At 33.2% G+C, this 22,337-nt stretch overlaps 1 protein-coding gene and 1 long non-coding RNA gene across 2 annotated transcripts in view; both read right to left on the minus strand.

Annotated features, from left to right (window-relative positions):
* Nucleotides 1–4,341: 4,341 nt before the first annotated feature.
* Nucleotides 4,342–6,264, minus strand: LOC132729766 (uncharacterized). Its single transcript, XR_009625667.1, has 3 exons — nt 6,191–6,264; nt 4,983–5,045; nt 4,342–4,438 (listed from the first exon to the last, which is right to left on the minus strand). It is a non-coding gene; the product is annotated as an uncharacterized LOC132729766 (long non-coding RNA).
* Nucleotides 6,265–13,705: 7,441 nt separating this feature from the next.
* LOC132729776 (uncharacterized) overlaps nt 13,706–22,337 on the minus strand; it is a 44,508-nt gene continuing 35,876 nt past the window's right edge. Inside the window, exons 5-7 of the mRNA XM_060715597.1 lie at nt 15,151–15,684; nt 14,890–14,961; nt 13,706–14,740 (exon numbers count right to left, since the gene is read on the minus strand). Coding sequence (XP_060571580.1) covers nt 14,505–14,740; nt 14,890–14,961; nt 15,151–15,684 — 842 coding nt within the window. The 3' untranslated portion in view covers nt 13,706–14,504. The remainder of the gene's footprint in view (nt 14,741–14,889; nt 14,962–15,150; nt 15,685–22,337) is intronic.

The raw sequence follows: 22,337 nt of genomic DNA on the forward strand, positions 1-22,337 counted from the left end.
TTTGATGCAACTCTAGTCATGCAAAATTCCATATTCCAAATTCAAACTACTTTGCAGAAATGTTATCTATAATGAGATGATGTGCAGACTGCAGGTATGATCTTCCTCAGGACAAGGTTACACTTAATCATTTTGTATCAATTTCGAAATTTTGTGTCAGCTTTGTTTCTTTTAGACACATCAATAGATAATGAAATTAAATCTATTCAATAGAAATATTTATATTACTGAGATGATGTGCAAAGCGCAGTTTTGGACTACCTCAGGTCAGGGTCACACTGACTCATTCAAAACCCTTATATAAAGTTTATAATTTATATTACAAGGGAGATTACAATGTATGAATTTATTAATATGTTCCTCCCAATATATATATATATATATAATATATATATATATATAATATATATATATATATATATATATATATATATATATATATATATATATATATAATTCTAAATATTGATGCATAATGTTCCTTGTTGTGGTTAGAGGTATAATATTTCTTGGAAGAACTGTGATGACTTTATAGCTCTACATGTAATATTTTACATGTATGGTTGACTCAACATTTTTTTCCAAGAAGCGAACGATGAAACGATGAAACGAAAAGTTCTAAAAAAATCTTTTAATATTTTCTTTTCTTTTCACCGAAATTTTAATATTATAGTTGTTATTTTTTATGATTCTAGGAAATCTTGTTGTATGTCAATTAATAATTCTATGGAGTTCAGTGGCAAATTTCAATTCTGGCTGCATGTCGAATTTATATAAAAATGATTTTATTTCCGGTATCCTTATCTTCTTGTGTGTTTGCTTAGATATTGTTATATACTATTGTGTTCCTTAGGAACAATTTAAAACAAATTGGCTATTCATTTTTGTTACCTTCTGACAAATCCAAGTGTTTCTCTATTTGTATTTTTCTGTCGGCCTGAAATGGAAATCAGCATTGACAAAACTTTTGAGAGTTATTAAAATAATGGGAAAAGGGCAAAATTATAACATAAAACACATTTGTTATCAAAATCGTTTTCGGTTCCAATTAAAACAAACATTTGTCATTTAATTTATTATAATAATTTGATCACTTAGTCGTTTCCAGGTCATTATGTATAATTTTCAAAAGAAAAGTATGCAAATTACATAGATAACTAAAAAGGCTTACCGGACCAGATATTTATATTGGTTCAAAATAACAACTACTCAATCTATAAACTCATACAGCTATGATTTTAATCATAAAAATGATTATCATAGCACTGGATAAATACCATCTAAATAATTGGATACAGAGAGACACTGCCTTTATGTCAAAAATGTATGCTCATAATCATGTTGCAAAGCTAAGAAATTTCAAACAGCATATCAAAATATATATTGTGGAAATGCTAAATTACCCCTCATCATGTCTGTCAATATTGAAAGAGCTTCCTGTGTAAGGAATTCTTTAATGGTTTGTGCAGAACTTTCGAATCTCTTCATTGCCTGTTTAATTTCATACAGGGTCGAGTCCATTTCTTCAAACTAAAAAGCAAGGAAGAATGTAAATTAAAATGGAAATAATTTAAACTTGGCATGATTTCAGAGTTTGAAAGATAAAAGAGAAACAATTTAAAGAATGCAATCGGTTTCTTTTGGAATAAACTGCCCCACAATTAATGCACTTTATAAAGTTCCAAAACAGGTTTATTGTGACCAAGGATAATATGAAATTCTCTGCTCTTCCAACACCCTAAAACGTTAAGTCATTAGCTCGAAAACGAAATTATATTCCTCTACATACTTGTGCCACATAATGGTCTATGTGTTTGGTTGCAAAGAGAAACACATGCAATCTGGCAAGGCTTGGAAAATCATGAAGCACTTCCCATATGTTTCCATGCTCTTTCCCAGGCACCATATCACTAGGTCCCCTGTACCTTCCAAAGAAATGAAGTCTATAACCAATATTTCATTTATACTGACCGTATCTTTGATATTACAGATAGAAAAATGTGAACAAGCTTACAAGATTTTTCATTGTCGCCGCCCTACCTCGTTATATATATATATTAGCAATTAAAAATTAATATAAACAAGATCAACAAGGAAAGGCGGCGTTCAATGAACGCAACACCCACCCGACCCTGTAACTAGAGCCAGTGGCAAGGAGCCCAGGAGGACCCCAAACAAAAACAGGACAAGGCACAATGCAGAGCATGGGCAGGCTAACCACTAAAATCATACATAAGAATAAATAATGAGTAACTGATAAGGAACTAAAAGAAAACAAATAAATGATTGAATAATAGGCCCATAAAGTCAAAGGGCAGAGGGGAAGGGGACATGAGACCCGGGGAAGGGGGATAGATAAAATAAATAAAAACTAGGGTCATAACTTTTGTTATATCTTCTGTGAAAGAAATTAGATAATGTCAAGTTTTAAATGACATTTGAAACATTGTCAATTATGCATCTGATACTTTAACTTCAATTATGGTTATCTATACTTTTTTACAAATCTGTCAGGCAGGCAATCAATCTGAATGGGCTTGGAACGCTAAAAATAAGCTGTAATGTGATCCATTTCGTGTTCCAAATGCCAATTTTTCACAATATCTGATATTATCCAATCAATGTCATTTTGGAAACAAATCAATCAAGTATAAATGTCAAGTTAAATGCACATTTGGTTTCAGAAACAATACATTTTACGGTAGAATTGCAAGCATGTAAGATGCAATTGCTTATAACATGTTGAAATTAGTTGCATGTGTATAAATTTGCAGCAAAATGTAAAAGAAGGTATCTTGACCTCCATACAAAATACTTCATAATCATATCTGTATTAGTAGCAAAATATGGCTCTGCTAAATGAAATTGCTTATGAATAACTTTATGGTAACTGGAACATGACAAACAAGGAGTATAAAATGTTAGAACATCTAAACTTAATGAACTATTCAGTTTCTAGTTGCTAGTTACAAGCTCAATTAGCAATAATAAACATATTATCGTCTAAAAGATTAATTTCATACTTGTTCTATCAAGAATAAGGATAACTGGCATTATTCTATTATAACACATTTCTCTGATCTGATTACTAATGTGATGCAGCATAGGCAGTTAATCTTCAGTCATGTAAATATCTTAAATATTTTCCCTTATTTAATAACTGTTGGATTGTGGACCCTGTACCTGTTTCTTCAAGTCTGATCTCACTCAGCTTCAATCATAATTTGAATTCAAAATATGCTTTTATACATTTTTCAGCTGCATTTATGTTACATGACATGACTATGTGCTTGTTCTTTTATAGAATATTTTGACGCATTTCCTTCAAAAACACAGCGTATTATGAAATTTTATAGATATTTTACAGACAACATGACCTTATATAGATAGCTGTGTGGAAATATAACGAGGGTTATATTGCAAGTTGTTTATTCGTTAATATAAAGCCATACAGTCAATCAAAAATGAATTATAACGAATTGTAGCATAGCAAATTTTCTTTCTGTGAAAAGAATGGTTTCGTTATATATTGATGCTAACCGTTAATATTGAACTTTATTTAGTATTGTAAAAACTATTTCATTTTTAGCCCTAGACCTGATAACGGATTTCATAAGGTCTTTTCGTAAATTGTCAGTACGCAAGATTTTATGTATGACAGCAAAAGAGAAAAATTCAATATCTGTCAGGAAAAGATAGTTCATCTAACATTTCTTTCATTTACCTCTTCATGTTTTAACTCGTCTATGATTACATCTACTTCTTCAATGTCTTGCTCCACTTCATTTACTTCCCTATCCGTTCCTATACTTTACCACTGTGTTACAACAATGAATATTCAGGTATAAAATTTAAACTTTTGATTACATACATGGAATTGGAACAAAATGCGCGATGGTGAATACAATACATGCACAACGTATTTTAGAGTTGACCGCAAAATAATATAACCTTTAGAACTAATGAAAGTGTAAATAGTAAAACTGGCAGTGAGTCTTTAATCAATACCAGTATTTTTTCTTGTAATAAATTCAGTGTCAACAACAGTTACTTTATTTATTATTACAACAACAAGAACAACTTTTCTTTGTCAATATCATAACTGAATGCAGTGATTAAACAATGGTGATGAAACTTCAAAGCAGTTTGTATGATAACATGTCAAATCAAACTCAGATAGAAATGTAATACCCTTGCCAAGAATGTACATCTTATACAAATCTAAATGGTATATATATGTGAGGATGTAAGTATGAACCATAAAATCCATTATTGTTATCTCTGGTAAATGTTATTAGACTATTTAAGGAAAATTCTTCAACGAAAAACTTTTAAATTCACCTCGTCATGATAAATCAAATCTGCCATTTCTTCATCTTCTTTTTTCAGCATTATGCTTCTCCTCCATCATAACATCATCTACACTAAAACTTTGCAACTGCATTATAACAAAGAAAAAGTATGCCGGTTATTGTAAAAAATATATTCTATGTTAATTCATCCAAAAATGTTCACGTAATAGGCGAATTGCGCTTCCCGGATTATGTGACTGTGAACGTTAAGTATGACAGCAACATAACTTTATTCTAACACAACAGGAAAACTCGTGTCACTGGTAAAATTGAAGTCAATCTTTTATTTACAGGTTATCACTGTACAGGTTCTGACCAGTACCAGTACTTGTCAACATATGCAGCATTAGTGCCAGTTCAAGATTGTTTAAAGTAATTTGACACTAGTACTTTTGTTTTGTCAGTTAGGCAGGTCTATTGAATAGTTAATTTCAATTGTTTTCAAGTCAAAATCACTTCTTAAAGTAATTCAAGTACTAGTGAAGGTTATGCGTAACTAATACTGGTAATAACATAAATATATGGCAAGTAAATGAACTTTAAAGTCCTTACTATTATGCCTATGGAATAAGGGATTAAATGTCTAACAGGAAAAAATAATAATGTATTTTGATCATTTCCTTGATTTACCTCTTCGTGATTAAACTGTCTCTTCTCATGCTTCCCCTTTTCCAATCCAGCTAACTTTTGCAACTGTAACAGAAAATGTATGCCGATAAGCTATGAAATATTTAAAATGATTCTTAACATGATAAAAACTACAAGAATATCCTGATCATTGTTATCTTGTTAAACAAATTTATGGAAACATTGCGTTTTTTTAAATAAAGAATCAGTGATCTCATTTATTTTATTTACGTGCCACTTAATATGTATTAAAGATATTAACTTATAGTGTAAATAAAATATCAATACAACTGTATTAGTATACCATTCTAAAATTTGAATAAAATTGGTTGATTTTGTGATTACACAAACCGAAAATAAGGATGTCACGTAAAATAACTTTAGTTACTTAGAATAATTTGAATTTTCAGTCATATCAATAATAATAACCCTAGAACCAAATTAACGTTATAAATTAACATGAACAGTTAATGAATATTTAGTACAAAGAATATGAATGTCATTAAATGTCTTGGTGTTTTCTATCGTTACATCATAAAACTGTTATAGTCGAGAACTCTCCTCTATACTGCTACATCAAGTATTAATGCAACCAGGTACGTGTATTAGAACTGTCCTGTTTAAAAGTGATCAGTTCGTATCTAAAAATTACTGATTTTCTCAGGATATCTAAGATATCTGATACCCTGCTCTTTCACCATATGCTATTAATCACCCTGCATGAAATCTTTAACTCGGGCTTCGAGTGCACTCTGGTCTTTATGAAACATAAAAGGCTATTCATGTCTTGATCGTCTCTAAACATGTTTCCTTTTGCTTCTAATCTGTGTAGTTTTGAAAAGAAATCAATAACTAAACTGCATTTAAATGTACAAAATAAGCAAATAAGTGATTTAAACAAGAATAATCTCCTCTTCCATAACTATTGTGGATACATAATTTATCGGCTTGTAGCCTTCTTGAATTTTCTGTAAAAATAGTTTTGCATGTACTTACAAGGTCATTTCAGAGCATCCGGAAATTAGAATTTTGCATAGATATATAAGAAATTGAGTGCAGTTAGAGATGACTTATTTCATTTATTTCACAAATGTCATACTTGGTAAAGTTAAATTATTAATACCATATACATAGATCTACGGAATTCAAGAAAATAAATACTTGTAGATTCTTTTGGATTTATTTCTAAATGTTATAAATTCCTTAAGTACCTCTGCGCAGTAGCTCCTTAAACATTCTAGAACTTCTTTTATTTGATTGATCGAAATCATCCGCCCTTTTCCATAGCTAATACACTATGTACATGTGTGTAAAATGATAGTAAATTTTAAAGACAAAAATTCTATACTTTCTTCATTATTTTACTTCGGTAACACAAACACCTAATGGAAAGTTATTTATTTACTATTATTCAAAAGCTAATTGCATCTTTATTACAAAAATTGATACTTACGTCCTGTGGCAGAGTGAGAGCAGAAAGGGACTTCTGGTTTCTGCATTTCGTTGTATGTTCCTCGTTTTTTCTAGCACCTGTGTACAATTGTAAAATGCACAGATTCATATAAATAGTGAACATATAAAGATATTACACTAATAATAAAAACAATAAAATATGGTGCTAAATGTTATGATAAGTTAACGGCTGGTATTCCATAGTTCAGTGATGTAAGTTTATCTTAGATAAAAAAAATCGACAGAGAAAATGGGGCATTATTCTGCAGACACGATAGGCAGTCATTTGGAAATGGCATCCTCTTATAACAATATAAAAGTTTACAAAGTTTTATATCAAAAGCTTATATAGGTTTCAGAACACGCAGGAACAATTAAACAACGCCTACGCCCGATGTGAGGGCCATTTTCGAAAAGTGTAGCTAAAATGGTTCGAGAGTATATTTAAACCATACAATAGAAACCTAAAGAAGTTAATTGATAGGCTTCTTGCTAAAATTTCTGAAAGCATAGTTTCGAAAGAAATTATGAAATCAGATCCATAACGATAATGTTTACATGTCCAAAGAAATTAGTTTAGCGTATTGACTGGAATGACGCATATTTATATCTTATCCGATACAAAGTGAATCAAAGAATTTTGCATACACAAATGGAAGTTATTGCATTTAATTAAAGAAAACAAACCTTTGTTGAATCAGAGTCTGGAGTAAATTTTTCTGCAAAGTGCGCTATTGAGATCCTCAAAGGATAGACCAAACACGTCTATATTTCTGGGTCTACTGTCTTACAGGATTCTAATAAAAATAACATGTTGTTAAAGGGTATATATCTATATCCTATGAAATATTTTATAAATTTTATCAACTGTAAAATTATATTGGTTCCATTATTTTATGGCTGATTACCGAAAAAGTTGTAATAGAATGTCTCTATTATTTAATACACATGGAAATGTACGTAAAAAGAATAAAATGTTCCGGAACAAAATATTATTTTGCTATTTTAAATAGGGTTTTATCCGTTTAGCAATGACTTTGTGCATGCACCACTCGCATTAAGGCATTTATTGCCATTTTCATTTCATACAAGCATTTTTGAAATATTCTTTTTAAAATCCAAACAATTTTTTTTGCATCAGATATATAGCTTTTACACATAAATCAGTTGTAAAAGATAAAAATGGAGAAAACGTTAATATTAATACAGGTAATATACATATCATCGTTATCCAAAGTTTTTGGCAAAAATGCAGTGTGGTAAATTCTAAAACGTACCTGGCACAACTGCTTTCTTGACTGATTTTTCTCGAAAAGTATATTCGCACACAAAGAATTTTGTTAACTCTCAATATTTATATGCATTTCATATTGAGTTACATGAAACTTATTTGTAGTTTACTTGAATGTTTAGGTTATCGATTCATGTCATACATAATATGTAAAGATAAAACAATCTTAAAACGTTATAAAAAATCATTATATGAGATGCTTGTATGGAAACTTGAGTTGACCCCTAGATACCATGTTCGTGATTACTTGTGTGTCGTCATGTCGACATATATTTACGCGACATGACGTCCTCTTTCATTGTTTGTTAGGATAAGAAAGACGTATTGACAGCGTTTGTTTCAAGGCATGTCGACATGTATTTTGACTCAGTAATGGAGTTTATGAGAATTTCGAAAAGCTATGCCAACCTACGTCATCTCGACAAGCCTTGTTATATCTCTGCTTTTTGGAAAATATGACAACGTCTTAACATCATTGGCACTGTCGGAAAGACCTTATCAATATTCGGAAACTAAACCCCTTCCACCAAACCAAAACCTTAATACATGAAATGTAGACACTTTGAAAGGTCAATTGTATTTTTAAAACAAAATTTGGTATATGTCCGTGACATATGTATATAAACTAATCATTAAAAATACGTTTGGATTTCGTTGAAAGGACATTTCAGTTTACTGCCAAGTGTACTGTTCTGGCTAATAGTAGTGTACATATGAAATTAAAAGATTACAAAAAACGTTTTTAAAGGAGTTCAAATGTAGTTAGAATAATACAAAAAACAACAACAAAAAAACCAATACAAATCAAGTGAAAAATATAATGATTAAATTTATTAGAAATATCGTTTTGCCCAGAGGAATATTTGACTGTTTGCTAGTGGGGAATGTACTTCATGTTGTAAAGATATTGATGAAAATCCAAATGTCCTTACAAAGATGTTTATACGGGACTACTTATACGTCTTTATAATGGTGTCTTCAGCATAATACTTATAAAGCAAAGCTGTAAGTACTGTAGAAGTTGATATTTTTGCGTTAACTTTGCGAATGTCAAAGAGTGGACTTTTTACTTGCGGAAATATTTGCGAAAATATCATTATCTTGATTTAATACTGTTTTTGTGATATCATTATTTAAGCAGGTACATGTTAAGAATATGCCGTTATTGTAATGTTCTATTCAGTTGTTTAATATCTTTATTATTTTATAATTGTTTGAAATATACATTGATAGTTTGATAAATGACCTGATCACACATTTCTTTTTATATTCTGAAACATTATTTTGTTATATGAATGACCTTTTGTGTTATTGATACATATACTGTTTCATTAAAAGTAATACATTAAGGATTTGTTAAGATCAAACTTAAACAAACAAGCAATGAGAAAAAAAAATCTCAGTACCAAAACAGTCCAACTTATTCATGTAAGATGCTGTATGAAAAAGTGTTTTCAAATGATACCAGAATGTTTGCCTAAAACGAAATAAGTTTTGCCCTGTGAATAATTCTCAATGCGCAAAAATCGCAAAAAATTCCAGATCGCAAGGTTTACCACTTATACAGTAACTTATCTGAGTACATTTAGTACATTTATACCCTGATTATGTGTCCAGACGACCCTCAGATGGAACGCATTTGTACTATACTGACATGTATATACATGTTTAACGTTTTCATAGGTGAATATGCACATATATGTGACTATTATACTGTCAAGCATTTCGTCAATAGTTAATTATGGCATACAAATTGACAGAATAGTATAAAGGAAAACATTGAAAGGTGTTCAGACGTCCGTGTTATTGTGTCCCTCTGCATTTTACTGCCATAACATTATTGATCTACCTTACCGATATACTGTTATTTGGAAAGTCATCAATATCATAATTAACAATTCAAGCTTCCATATGAGACAGTTGCAGGTACGACTTTATACCAAAGTCGCTGTTGTGGGAATTGGTGACATATATTTGCTATTTTTGTCAAAGATAATTTTTATTGACGCTCCATGTCCAAAATCTAATTTGGAGGCGGTCGCTTTCTTTGCCATCCCTGACGCGATATATCTACCATAATTTATAAACATAATGTTTAACATATAATATAAAAAACTGCCCTTATAGAATTTTCTGTGTTTTCGATTATAAATGTGAAATAGAATTAAAGGTCACAAACAATTATTGCAAAATCTGAAGTTATTTTGATTCCTACTAGTACACTCACTATTTACACTTTGAATGTGCATAAAATTATTTATTGACCAAGACAAATGAATGATATACTTACCGTTAGTTTACAGATGTCAAAATTGCACGTACAATTTATACAAAACGGCTTTTCATAATCAAAATAGTTAAAATTTAGATGGAAGGCTATTTATAATTTTTCATTATCACTCTATGGATCATCTCTTTAGGAAAAAGTCAGTACAGTTTGAAGCCAAGAAACTGTTATATAATCTGACCAGCTCACACAATGTGTACGAGTATTTAGCATTACGCTAATGTGCTAATCAAAGTAATAGTTAGTTTTGGCCGAGGTTTTTGGGCGTCAGGAACAAAAATCAACGATTTCTTCAAAAAAAAAGTTCCCTTAGCAGCTAGTCAGTACTTTACCGTTTCATCAAACGAAATAAAGTGAACGACATTGCAACATTCGAACAGGAAATTATAAAATCTATGGTACTTTCAAGATGATGATGGAAATAATGATGCTGATGATGATTATTCTTGTTTGGATGATGACGATTATGACAAAAATTACGAGAGTAAAAGGAAAGAGAGTAAAGGAACGTGTATTGAGACAGTAACGATTATGGTGAATATGATGTAAATTGTGATAATGATGTTAATAGTGATGGTGATTGGGGTGATGATAGTTGTAATGTTGATGATGATTATGATGCTGCTGCTGCTGATGATGATGATGAGGAGGAGGAGGGTGACGATTAGAACTATTGCAATTGTGATGATGATGATGATTATGTCGGAAATAAGATAAGAAGAGACAGATGGGGAAGTAAATTGTGTAAGGATTTTTGATATGACAATGATGATGATTGAGCGTTTGTTTGTTTCTTTTTTTTCATCAATTTTTCTAACAAATGTTTGGTCAGTTCACCAGAATTTCGTGACTAGATAACTAGTATTACAAAATTCTGCATAAGTGATTGACAAATAATTCAAAATGATTTCTGAATCAACAATTGTACACACAAGTGATGAGTATTATGATGATGATGATGATGATAACGTCGACGACGATGATGATCCTAATAAATATGATAATTTTGGTCATGGTGATAATGATGTGGATTTGGATGATTGAAATGGCTTTTAGTATAAGAATTTGTGTGTTTTTCCCCAGTAGATTGCCATGGAAAATGTTTGCAATGTACTTGCATAAGTGCACTTGAACAGGATAAAAACCTATTCCTTTTCGTACCATTATCGGACTGAATTCATCATCTTTTCTCCGCCAAACATATTATGTAGTTATTTAAAAGAAAAAAAGGTTGCATTTCACTTAAAGACTTAGTTTTAATGCACATGCGATACAGTACTTGCTTACCCTTACTTAATCGTCAATGCTATCAAGTCAATTAAACCTATTTAAGGTAAATGACTTTATATGTTTGCAAATGCATAAATTCCACAAGTAGTTTGACTTGTAAAGGCTGGACAAGATTTTTTTATGTTTAGCTATGGCGGCCATTTTGAAGTGACATGCACAACAAGGTATGGTACTGATAACTCCTGTAAAGTTTGGTTGAAATCCCACCAGTAGTTTGACCTGTATAGGCCGAAAAATATTTTTCTATCTTTAGCTCCGGTGGCCATTTGGGCAGCAAAAGCGAAACGTGCCGGTAATATGCACAACTAGGTATGGTACTGATCACTCCTGTAAAGTTTGGTTTAAATCCCACCAGTAGTTTGACCTGTATAGGCCGAAAAAGATTTTTCTATATTTAGCTCCGGCGGCCATTTGGGCAGCAAAGCGAAACGCGCCGGTAATATGCACAACTAAGTATGGTACTGAACACTCCTGTAAAGTTTGGTTGAAATCCCACCAGTAGTTTGACATGTGAAGGCCGAACAAGTTTTTTCTATTTTTAGTTCTGGTGGCCATTTTCTGCAGCGAAGCGAAACGTGCAAGAAATGTGCACAACTAAGGATGGTATTGATAACTCCTTTAAAGTTTGGTTGAAATCCCACCAGTTATTTGACCTGTAAAGGCCGGACAAGATTTTTCTATTTTTAGCTCTTTACAGCAAAGCGGAACGTGCCTATGATGTGCACCACGAGGGATGGTACTTATCACACCTGTGAAGTTTGGTTGAAATCCCACCAGTAGTTTAATCTGTGAAGGACGGACAAACTTAATGCGGCCATACGGACAATCGGAAGGACGGACAGACAGATAGAAGGCGAAGGCAAAAACAACATGTCTTCTAAAAATTTGGGGAGACATAATTATTGTAAGAAATAACAATAGTATTATTGCATATTTATACATAATTATGTTATTTTTATTGTGATATGCCACTTTTCATAAAATGGTACTTACATTCAATCAGGAATGTTGCATGTTTAGTAAGAGACTTAAAAAGATTGGTTTATTAATCTATTTACTAACTAATCTATAATTATCTCATTCTTATTTTGTACATACTTTTCTCATTATGTGTTAATTAAACCGCCGAACATGGCGATGGACATTGTCATATATTTTTGCCAATAAAAAATTTGAATCTTGAATCTTGATCCTTAAAGATCGTTCAGCACGACATTATTGTTGTGCTTGTAGTATTAAAGTTCTTTCTTTTCGGCAACATTTTGTTGGGTGGTTCCAGTATTCCTCACTTAAATAATGTTATATCGCCCTTTGAATATATGACCTGCTTTTTAAATTTGTCTTTTGACGTCATATCTGTGAAACTGCAAGTTTCATAACCTCTGACCCCCTTTCAAAATACCACTTGATTTAGTTCTGCCCATTGTAATAGTTTAGGACACACGCATTTTTTACTTGTGGACCATATGCCGCTTTTCATGGAATGGCACTAACGTGTCACATTGAAGGTTCCATGATAACAGGCTATGAACACATCTGCGGATGTTTCAAAATTCCAGATTTTACCAGTTTATGTTAAATGATGATTTCTGCTTAAGCCGGTGCTAGGGGACGTGGACGGTAACTTGCACTTACCATTACCGTCAATGAACAGGCTTAATCAAACCGAGCCTGCATCCTTTCAATTTTGCCGTGTTTGGCTTTCTCTAGGGATTCTTATTTCTTTCTTTTATATAACTACTACTCAACCTTAACTATTGATTAGCATAAATCCTTGATCTCATAATTGTTGTCATTTTAAAATTTCATATATTTGTATTAACCTTTTACCCCATAAGCATATTGCGAAAAATGGCCATTTTCATTGAAGAGCCTCCTGTAACAAGTTCAAACTGCTATGAAACTATGTAAAATGCTTCAATACTGATCAAACTTAGCACAAAAGTTGACTAGACCATACCCTCTGTAACAGCATGCTCAATCGTAAATTTCCTGTTACCATGACAATGGGGGACATCTCAAAATTGGCAAAAAATACAATTTTGCATTGTTTTTTTCCATCAAAACTGATTTCAAAGTGCTGCAACTTCTCAATGAAATGAGATAGAGTAAAAGGCTTTTCAGCGTCGGTTTCTAGTTAACCTAAGATCGACATGAGGCCATTTTTAGCCTGTCACATGTCCAAAATTTTCTTGGCGAAAAAGTAGTCACTTTTTTAACAACATTTCTCAAACGAAAAACAGTGCTTGGGGGCCTAAATAGGGCATTTTTCTACTGTTTGAGGCCTCAAAAAGGTGGGGTGGGGCAAAAAGTCGTCAAAACACGCTTATATAAGGGAAAAGGTTAATATGACCCGTGGTTGGAAAGAAAAGAAATTCCATGCGTAAACTATAAAATCTTAAAATACTCTTTTTTAATATGTCTTCTGTCATGTATAAATTAATGAAACTTTCTTCAAAGACAGAAAAATCTTACATTTCCATACATTTTTTATTGAAAATATTTTACCATGGCAAATTTTTGACATTTCCATGGCGAAATTGGCAAAACACACTTTGCCATGGCAAATGCAAACTTTAAATGCATTGCATAAAAAGTAGTAAAGATAGAAAAACAAAACATATTAACTTTTGAACCTTTTGATGAATATAACAATTAAAGATAGTTTACATTTTTTGAAAGCACGTACAAATAGGGGTTTAATTTGCCAAAATCCGCTGCGGCAAAAAGAAACCGGCATTTATTATTACTTGTTCCTTGTCATGGAGAGTCATTGAGAATGTATTCTTATTTCAGAAATAGATTTACTTAAAGTGTACGTCGGTTGTTCTACTCAGGTGCCCGTTTGTGCTTGAAATAATGCACGAAAGGGCACCTGAGGTCTTCCTCCATCAGTAAAGCTGGAACGTCGCCAAATGACCTATAATGTGTCGGTGTGACGTAAAACAAAATCAAACAAACAAAAACAAACTTTAAAGGTATAAATGATGAATGGCAATAAATAATATTTTATAGATAACGTGAAAAATGTATGTAAAACCCCACTGAAGAATGAGTATCTCCATTGGAGGCACTCCCAGCGTTAAATTATTTGGCCATCTTCCTATTAATGTCTAATCATGGTCTTTGTCCATCCAAATTTATTGTTTGATTTAACATTTTCTATTAAAACAGCGTTTAAGAGGGTTGTTGAGTTAGCAATAATTCAGGATTTGCAAACTTTTTCCAAAGGCTGATTATTTCCTTTTAGGTTTACTTGAACCGGTGTCACATCCGGACCTGCGGACAGGCCAGCAATAAGGTTGTCTAATATATTCCTTAAATGACCTGACGGTTCATCTGACTGTTGCAGTGAAGCTTGCAGGTATTTTTTGAGTAAGTCGTTTGCTATCTTTTTTTTCCCTTCATTTTCACATGTTGTCAGCAATATAAACTTGAAAACTGAAAAGAAGCAGACGAAAACTGAATTGCTATGACATATATGAGTGTATGTTGTAAAACACTTTTATTGAAATCGTAATATATATGAAACTTGCAAATATTGTTCAATTCTAATCTAATAGCTTATTCCATCAACTTTTTATACTCACCATGTTCTTGTTGAAACTTAATACCTTCTTGGCTCAACTGGTTCAGCATATCTCTCAATTCCGTAAGAGTTTCTACAAAAAAAAGATTGTCATACTATACTTTTATGTATTGTTCACAAAATGTTAGAAAAATTAATATTAATAAAATAAATGTTTAAGAAACAATGTAGACAAACGTGTTTACTATCATTTTTGATTTACTTATTAAAATATATATGGTCACCTAGAAATAGATGCATTCTTAGAAATAAATAAGGATACCATTGTAGACTTCGTCTTCAACACCAAATTTTCTTAGCTGTTTAATGTAGTCATTAGCGCCAGATCCTTCTTTGCCTTTTTTCTTATAATATTCGATAAGATTTTTAATCTGTTGTTTGTCGCCTTTGGGAATTTTTTCTGATAGAGTATTAAGAGACAAGGTGAGATCAGTCCAATTGCTAATATATTCATCATTATCTAAAGACTGCGACGCAAGGGTGGCATAATTTTCCCTTAACCTTTGTATGCGCTTGATATTCTCAATCACTTCATCTTCAAGGTCATCTTTATACTCAAATAGCAAAACGTCTGCAAGAAGAGAAACATCCCAGTTTTTATCATCTGAACAAGACCCTTTTGAATAGAGGCAACTGGAACATTTATCTCCAAGATTTCCTCTGGACAGCGTTTCCATCTTTCTTTCACCCAGCTTTGCTTTCAGTATCTCGTACAACACGATACGCCCTCCATGGAACAAAAGTTTTATGTAACGTACAAATCGTTCGAGTGTTCCTTTGTAATATGCCTGAAATTCTACAAAAACAAACAAGAGGGCCATGATGACCCTGAAGTCGCTCACCTGTATATAGGCCCCTGGAGCAGAGCCAGTTTAAACCCCAGGGCTTTTATTTGAACAAACTTGGTAGACAACCATTAGAAGATGTTTCCTGCTAAACATCTAAGGTCTGGCTCGTTGGGTTTTTCAAAAGAAGATTTTTAAGTTTTTGCTATACACATATAGTTAAAGACAATGACACCCCTGGGGCAGGGCCAGTTTTGACTCTAGGGCTTTTATTTGAACATCTTTGTAGACACTTACTAGAAGATGTTTCATGCTTAATATCTAAACTCTAGCTATCTGGGTTTTTTTCAAAGAAGATTTTTAAGTTTTTGCTATACACATATAAGGAAAATAAATGACACCTGGGGCGGGGCCAGTTTTGACCCCAGGGCTTTTATTTGAACAAACTTTGAAGACACTCACTAGAAGATGTTTCATGCTTAATATCTACACTCCAGCTATTTGGGTTTTTTCAAAAAAGATTTAAGTTTTTGCTATACACATATAAGGAAAATCAATGACCCCCGGGACGGGGGGAAATTTTGACCCTAGGGCTTTTATTTGAACAAACTTGGTAGACACCCATTAGAAAATGTTTCATGCTAAATATCTTAGCTCTAGCTCTTTGGATTCTTTAAAAGAAGATTTTTTAAGTTTTTACTATATGCATATAGGGAAAATCAAAGACCCCCTGGGGCGTGGGCCAATTTTGACCCCAGGGCTTTTATTTGAACAAACTTGGTAGACACTCACTAGAAAATGTTTCATGCTTAATATCTAAACTCTAGCTATCTGGGTTTTTTCAAAGAAGAATTTTAAGTTTTTGCTCTACACTGTCATATAAGGAAAATCAATGACCCCCGGGGCGGGGCAAATTTTGACCCCAGGGCTTTTATTTGAACAAACTTTGTAGACACTCACTAGAAGATGTTTTATCTTTAATATCTAAACTCCAGCTATTTAGGTATTTTCAAAGAAGATTTTTTAAGTTTTTGCTATACACATATAAGTAAAATCAATGACCCCCGGGGCAGAGCCAATTTTGACACCAGGGCTTTTATTTGAACAAACTTGGTAGACACCCATTAGAACATGTTTTATGCTAAATATCTTAGCTCTAGCTCTTTGAGTTCTTTAAAAGAAGGTTTTTAAGTTTTTACTATATGCATATAGGGAAAATCAATGACCCCCTGGGGCGGGGCCAATTTTGACCCTAGGGCTTTGATTTGAATTAACTTGGTAGACACTCATTAGAAGATGTTTCATGCTAAATATCATAGCTCTAGCTCTTTTGGTTCTTTAAAAGAAGTTTTTTAAGTTTTTACTATATGCATATAGGGAAAATCAAAGACCCCATGGGACCTTGGGCCAGTTTTGACCCCAGGGCTTTTATTTGAACAAACTTGGTAGACACTCACTAGAAGATGTTTCATGCTTAATATCTAAACTTTAGCTATTTGGGTTTTTTCAAAGAAGAGTTTTAAGTTTTTGCTATACAAATATAAGGAAAATCAATGACACCCCTGGGGCGGGGCCAATTTTAACCTCAGGGCTTTTATTTGAACAAACTTGGTAGACACCCATTAGAACATGTTTCATGCTAAATATCTTAGCTCTAGCTCTTTGAGTTCTTTAAAAGAAGATTTTTAAGTTTTAACTATATGCATATAGGTAAAATCAATGACCCGCTGGGGTGGGGCCAATTTTGACCCTAGGGCTTTTATTTGAATAAACTTGGTAGACACTCATTAGAAAATGTTTCATGCTAAATATCTTAGCTCTAGCTCTTTGGGTTCTTTAAAAGAAGAATTTTATAAGTTTTTACTCTTTGCATATAGGGAAAATCAAAGACCCCCGGGGTGGGGCCAATTTTGACCCCAGGGCTTTTATTTGAACAAACTTGGTAGACACTCATTAGAAGATGTTTCATGCTTAATATCTTGGCTCTAGCTTTTGGGTTCTTTAAAAGAAGATTTTTTAAGTTTTTACTATATGCATATAAGGAAAATCAAAGACCCCCTGGGACGGGGCCAATTTTGACCTCATGGCTTTTATTTGAACAAACTTGGTAGACACTCACTAGAAGATGTTTCATGCTTAATATCTAAACTCTAGCTATTTGAGTTTTTTCAAAGAAGATTTTTAAGTTTTTGCTATACACATATAACCCCAGGGCCTTGATTTGACTTGGTAGACACTCATTAGAAGATGTTTCATGCCAAATATCTTAGCTCTAGCTCTTGAGGTTTTTTAAAAGAAGATTTTTTAAGTTTTTTCTAGTTTTTAATGGAATTTAAATTTTTGAACAACTTTGAAAGGGTTCCACCTAAGGATCATCACGTAAAGTTTGGTTGCAATTGGGCATGTGGTTAAGGAAGAGATGTTGTTTGAAAAGTTTGACGCCATTTTTTGAAGGACGCACGACGCACGCCGCACGACGGACGCAGAGTGATGACAAAAGCTCACCCTTGAGCACTTTGTGCTCAGGTGAGCTAAAAAGCATGTCATTCAATCCTAATGTGAGAGAGAGAGAGAGAGAGAGAGAGAGAGACAGAGAGAGACAGAGAGAGACAGAGAGAGAGGAGAGGAGGGAGGGAGGGAGAGAGAGAGAGAGAGAGAGAGATTTGATAAGCCCTACTGTATTTCTATGGAAACGAAAGACATTTACATATATATAAATACAGGTATACGAGGATTGATAAAAAATCATGGCCCGATGTACTTCCGGTAGTCAGAGAACCCAACTAATGATCTTTCTTTTCAATATAATCGCCCTCTACATCAATGCACTTTGCCCACTTGTAGCGAGACAAAAGATATTTTGAAATGTCGAGCCGGTCCAAAAACGCAATTCCAAACCATGTCATTATACCAACCCGCAATAAGTCGATAAAACAAAACAAAATAAACAACTTACCGCTAGAAATTGTTTCAAAACCAATCAATTATAGCAAACATTCACTTCTTTTTATTTCTCTTCCGTTAAAATAATTTTTTGAAGACATGACACATACTCGGCAACGGTTGTTAGACGTCGTTTAATTGGACGATACTGTGACCCAGCAATGATTTGTATTTTAATCAACCAATGAAATAATCCGTTTCATATCGGTCACGTGATAGCCAATGGATGCAGATTACAACTTTTATTTTGACATTCAGGAATTAGTTGTTTACAGACGCTATCACACATTTTAAAAATCAATTTCCGGCGGTATGTTGTTTCTTTTGTTTTGAATTATCGACTTATTGTGGGTTGGTATAATGGCATGGTTTGGAATTGCGTTTTAACACGTAGACAATCGAGTGGGGACAGGTTGCACAGTTGTGTCCGACCTAGCAAAAATACGATGTTTCATCCGAAACATCGGTTTGTTGTTCAAAAACGATTTAAGTGCGGTGATGTCATTTAGCTGCAATTTGATAGATAGCTTTATAAGATTTACGCAAGAATGACATTGCAATTTTGACTTATACTGGACTAGGGGCATTCGGCCGATTTGGCGAGTTCAACCCCTTGTCTATATATTATATATAAAGTTTTTTTTTTCTATAATTACTTTTTTACACTATCCAAACACTGTGCCGGGTCCTTTTGGCCAGAGACATCAGTCAGAATTGCCTGAGCTTAACCTAAGCTTATACCCACTTCCCTAGCAATGCTTCGAGGGTCCTGCATTCTGTTGCACATGACCAGATCATGCACAGCTTCGGCAGTTTCATCGTTGGTTGTCTCTTTCGGCCGCCCAGGCCGCTCATCATCTCTAATGCTCTCCCTGTCCCTCTTAAATTCAGCAGCACATTTTTTTACAGTGCTAAAGGAAGGGGACTTTCCCAAGTGTATCCATGAAGTTTTCATGGACTTCCTTGGAGGACATTCCTTTCTTACAGAGGTACATAATGACGGCTCTGATTTCAACATTTTCCATTCAAGGTCTAAATGACACACCCAAGTAGTATGGGCGTCTCTTTAGCCCCAAGACTGCGCATGCGCAGCGGCCATTTTGGATTCTATAAATAGTAATTCATTTGCATAGAAGAAATGACATCACTACACATGCGCGGCAGCCGTGTTGATTAACAGACACGTGGCGGCCATATTGGATTCTATTTTAGAATGACATCATCGAAATATTTTTAGAATGTGATCATCCGTCTATTTTTTTAATTTATTTTAAATCTCCCGAGAGTATACGGAGCCGACTCGTATACATGATCTTAGGGCTTGAATCGCGGACATTGTAGGTCAGGTCCTCGGCCCTAGACGGTGAGATAATTACCATCATTACAGATAAAAGAAATGTTTGTAAAAAGATACGTGCTTAACATTTTAATATATAAATTAAAAAACAAATAGTTGTTCAAAATAATATTTATACATTTGTAAAATATAACTTGTTTACTTACCTACATCTTGTAAGGAAATGACTGTCAAAGCGTAACGTTCTTGTAGACTGCGCATGTGCCGATCTATTTTTAGTCGCGGTATTTCACAATCACCAGGAGCTATTCTATTAGCCCCACGCAGGTGTCAATGAAAGAAAAAGGCATTAACTACTGTCGCCGCTCAGTCTAGATTCACAATCCCTAGCGGAACTATTTTGAACAAAAACCCTTTATCCTTCGTTACTTAATATAGCTTTTCATTAATCACAAAAGATAAAAAAATGTATTATCCTTTCAAACGCAGCGACCGTCAAGTAAAAACTTATCAACCAGAAATTGCTACGCATGCATTAACTTATTTTATATGTATTGAAGAACACTTCATATATTGTACCCCCCTTAATTATGTTCCTTTTAAATGCATTCTGCGGTCAACTTATTGCATATTTTAAAACCGGTTGCCCTTAGCAACTGGTTAAATTTTGTAATTTTTATGAACACTTCAGATTCCCGTTTTTTTTACGAAAATTGATTTTGAATGATATTTATGATACACTTATGTATAAGAAAGTTGTAAACTGATTTTGAATGAAATTTTTATAATACACTTATGTGTATGTTTGAGCAATTTTATTGAAAGAAATTAAGCTATAAACCGCTTTTTTATCGTTTGGGCAACCGTTTACGCTCAATTTTTTTTAGATAAAGTCGTTATAAGATAGAATGAGCCAAAAGCTTTCGTTTTGACCCGGGTTTCTCGATTCGATTTTCAGCCGTTTTCAAGTTATGACGCAAGAGCGATTTTAAACCCTAAATTGCAAAAGTCAATAAAAACGTTACCTTTTACCGTTTTCGAGTAATTCGAGTTTTAAGTCACCGGATTAACGTCACGGAAATTTCAAAAAATCGATTTCTTCGTAATTTCTTTACCGAATATACTCGTGTTTGGTATCGTTGGAAAGCATTTTACCACACCTGTTACCTGACGCTATTCAAAAGGCCATTGGACCGGAACTGAAATCACTGAAGCGTATAAACGTGTTTTCTGTACCACGCATGGACCGAACTAAGGCGTGTTTGGTATCAAATGAAATGTTTTAAGCCGCTCTTTATGAAAACGGACTAAAATCGAAATTAAAATCACTCATGCATAAACGCTTGCTTATCAACTTTGAAAGCGTAAAAGATATAGTAACAGAACCACAAAATAATTCATATATCGAAAAATTTAATAAAATTATCAAGCAGTATAAGTAAATAAATTGTTGAACAATATTAATGAAAAAAATATTTTTTAAAACTAAAACATTGTATAAAATAAATACATTTTACCTGAAAATAGTACTTTTGTTGACGATGTTTCCTGTTAGACGTCCAGTTATAAAATGACTCCAATCATAAATGTAATTGAACTTATTGCGCATGCTCGGACCTGGTTTACAAACGACATCATAAGTAATATTTAGATCAGGTCACGAGTGCACCGAACGTGATCAAAGTCTCAGTGTCTAGCGTTTATTTATTATGAGCATTACGTACAGCCGCCGCTCAGTCTAGATTCACAATACCTAGCGGAACTATGTTGAACAAAAACCCTTTATCTTCGCTTCTAAATATAGCTTTTCATTATTGACCAACACAAAAGATGAAAAGAATTTATCATCCTTTCAAACGCAGCGACCGTCAAGTACCGGCGTCGCTTAGTCTAGATTCACAATACCTGGCGGAACTATGGTTTACCTAGTGCGTGTCGGACAAAGTAATCAAATCGCGTTCATTAAACAACATTGAAAGTCAAAAAGCCAGTACAACAGTTAAAAATTACATTTTTGTACATGGATGGAAAGGTATAAGATTTTATTTTTCAGCAAAACAGCATAAAATTTTAACAGAAAAATGCAAATTGTCTTTTGTGCAACATTTTACGATATACATTTTGATTTTTTCGCATCAAATGATAGACCTTCCAGAATGCTTCGAAATAAACCCTAGGTTCTCGATTCCATTTTTAGCCGTTTTCGAGTAATGGCCCTTTAACGTTTTTTAAACTATTTTTTCAAAGTTCATAAAACCCTTAGATTTATAAACCGTTTGAAAGATCTCTGCGAGTAGATACAGAAAATATATTATTGTATGGTTCTATCTCTTACCGTTTTTGAGAAAGGAGAGTTTGAATATGGCAGACAAAATCACTCATGCGTATAAATACGTATAACTTTTTTCGTTACTGGACATAACA

The sequence above is a fragment of the Ruditapes philippinarum genome, unplaced genomic scaffold (assembly GCF_026571515.1).
Source record: "Ruditapes philippinarum isolate M1 unplaced genomic scaffold, ASM2657151v2 ctg973_1_1_1_1, whole genome shotgun sequence".
Classification (NCBI taxonomy): Eukaryota; Metazoa; Mollusca; class Bivalvia; order Venerida; family Veneridae; genus Ruditapes; species Ruditapes philippinarum.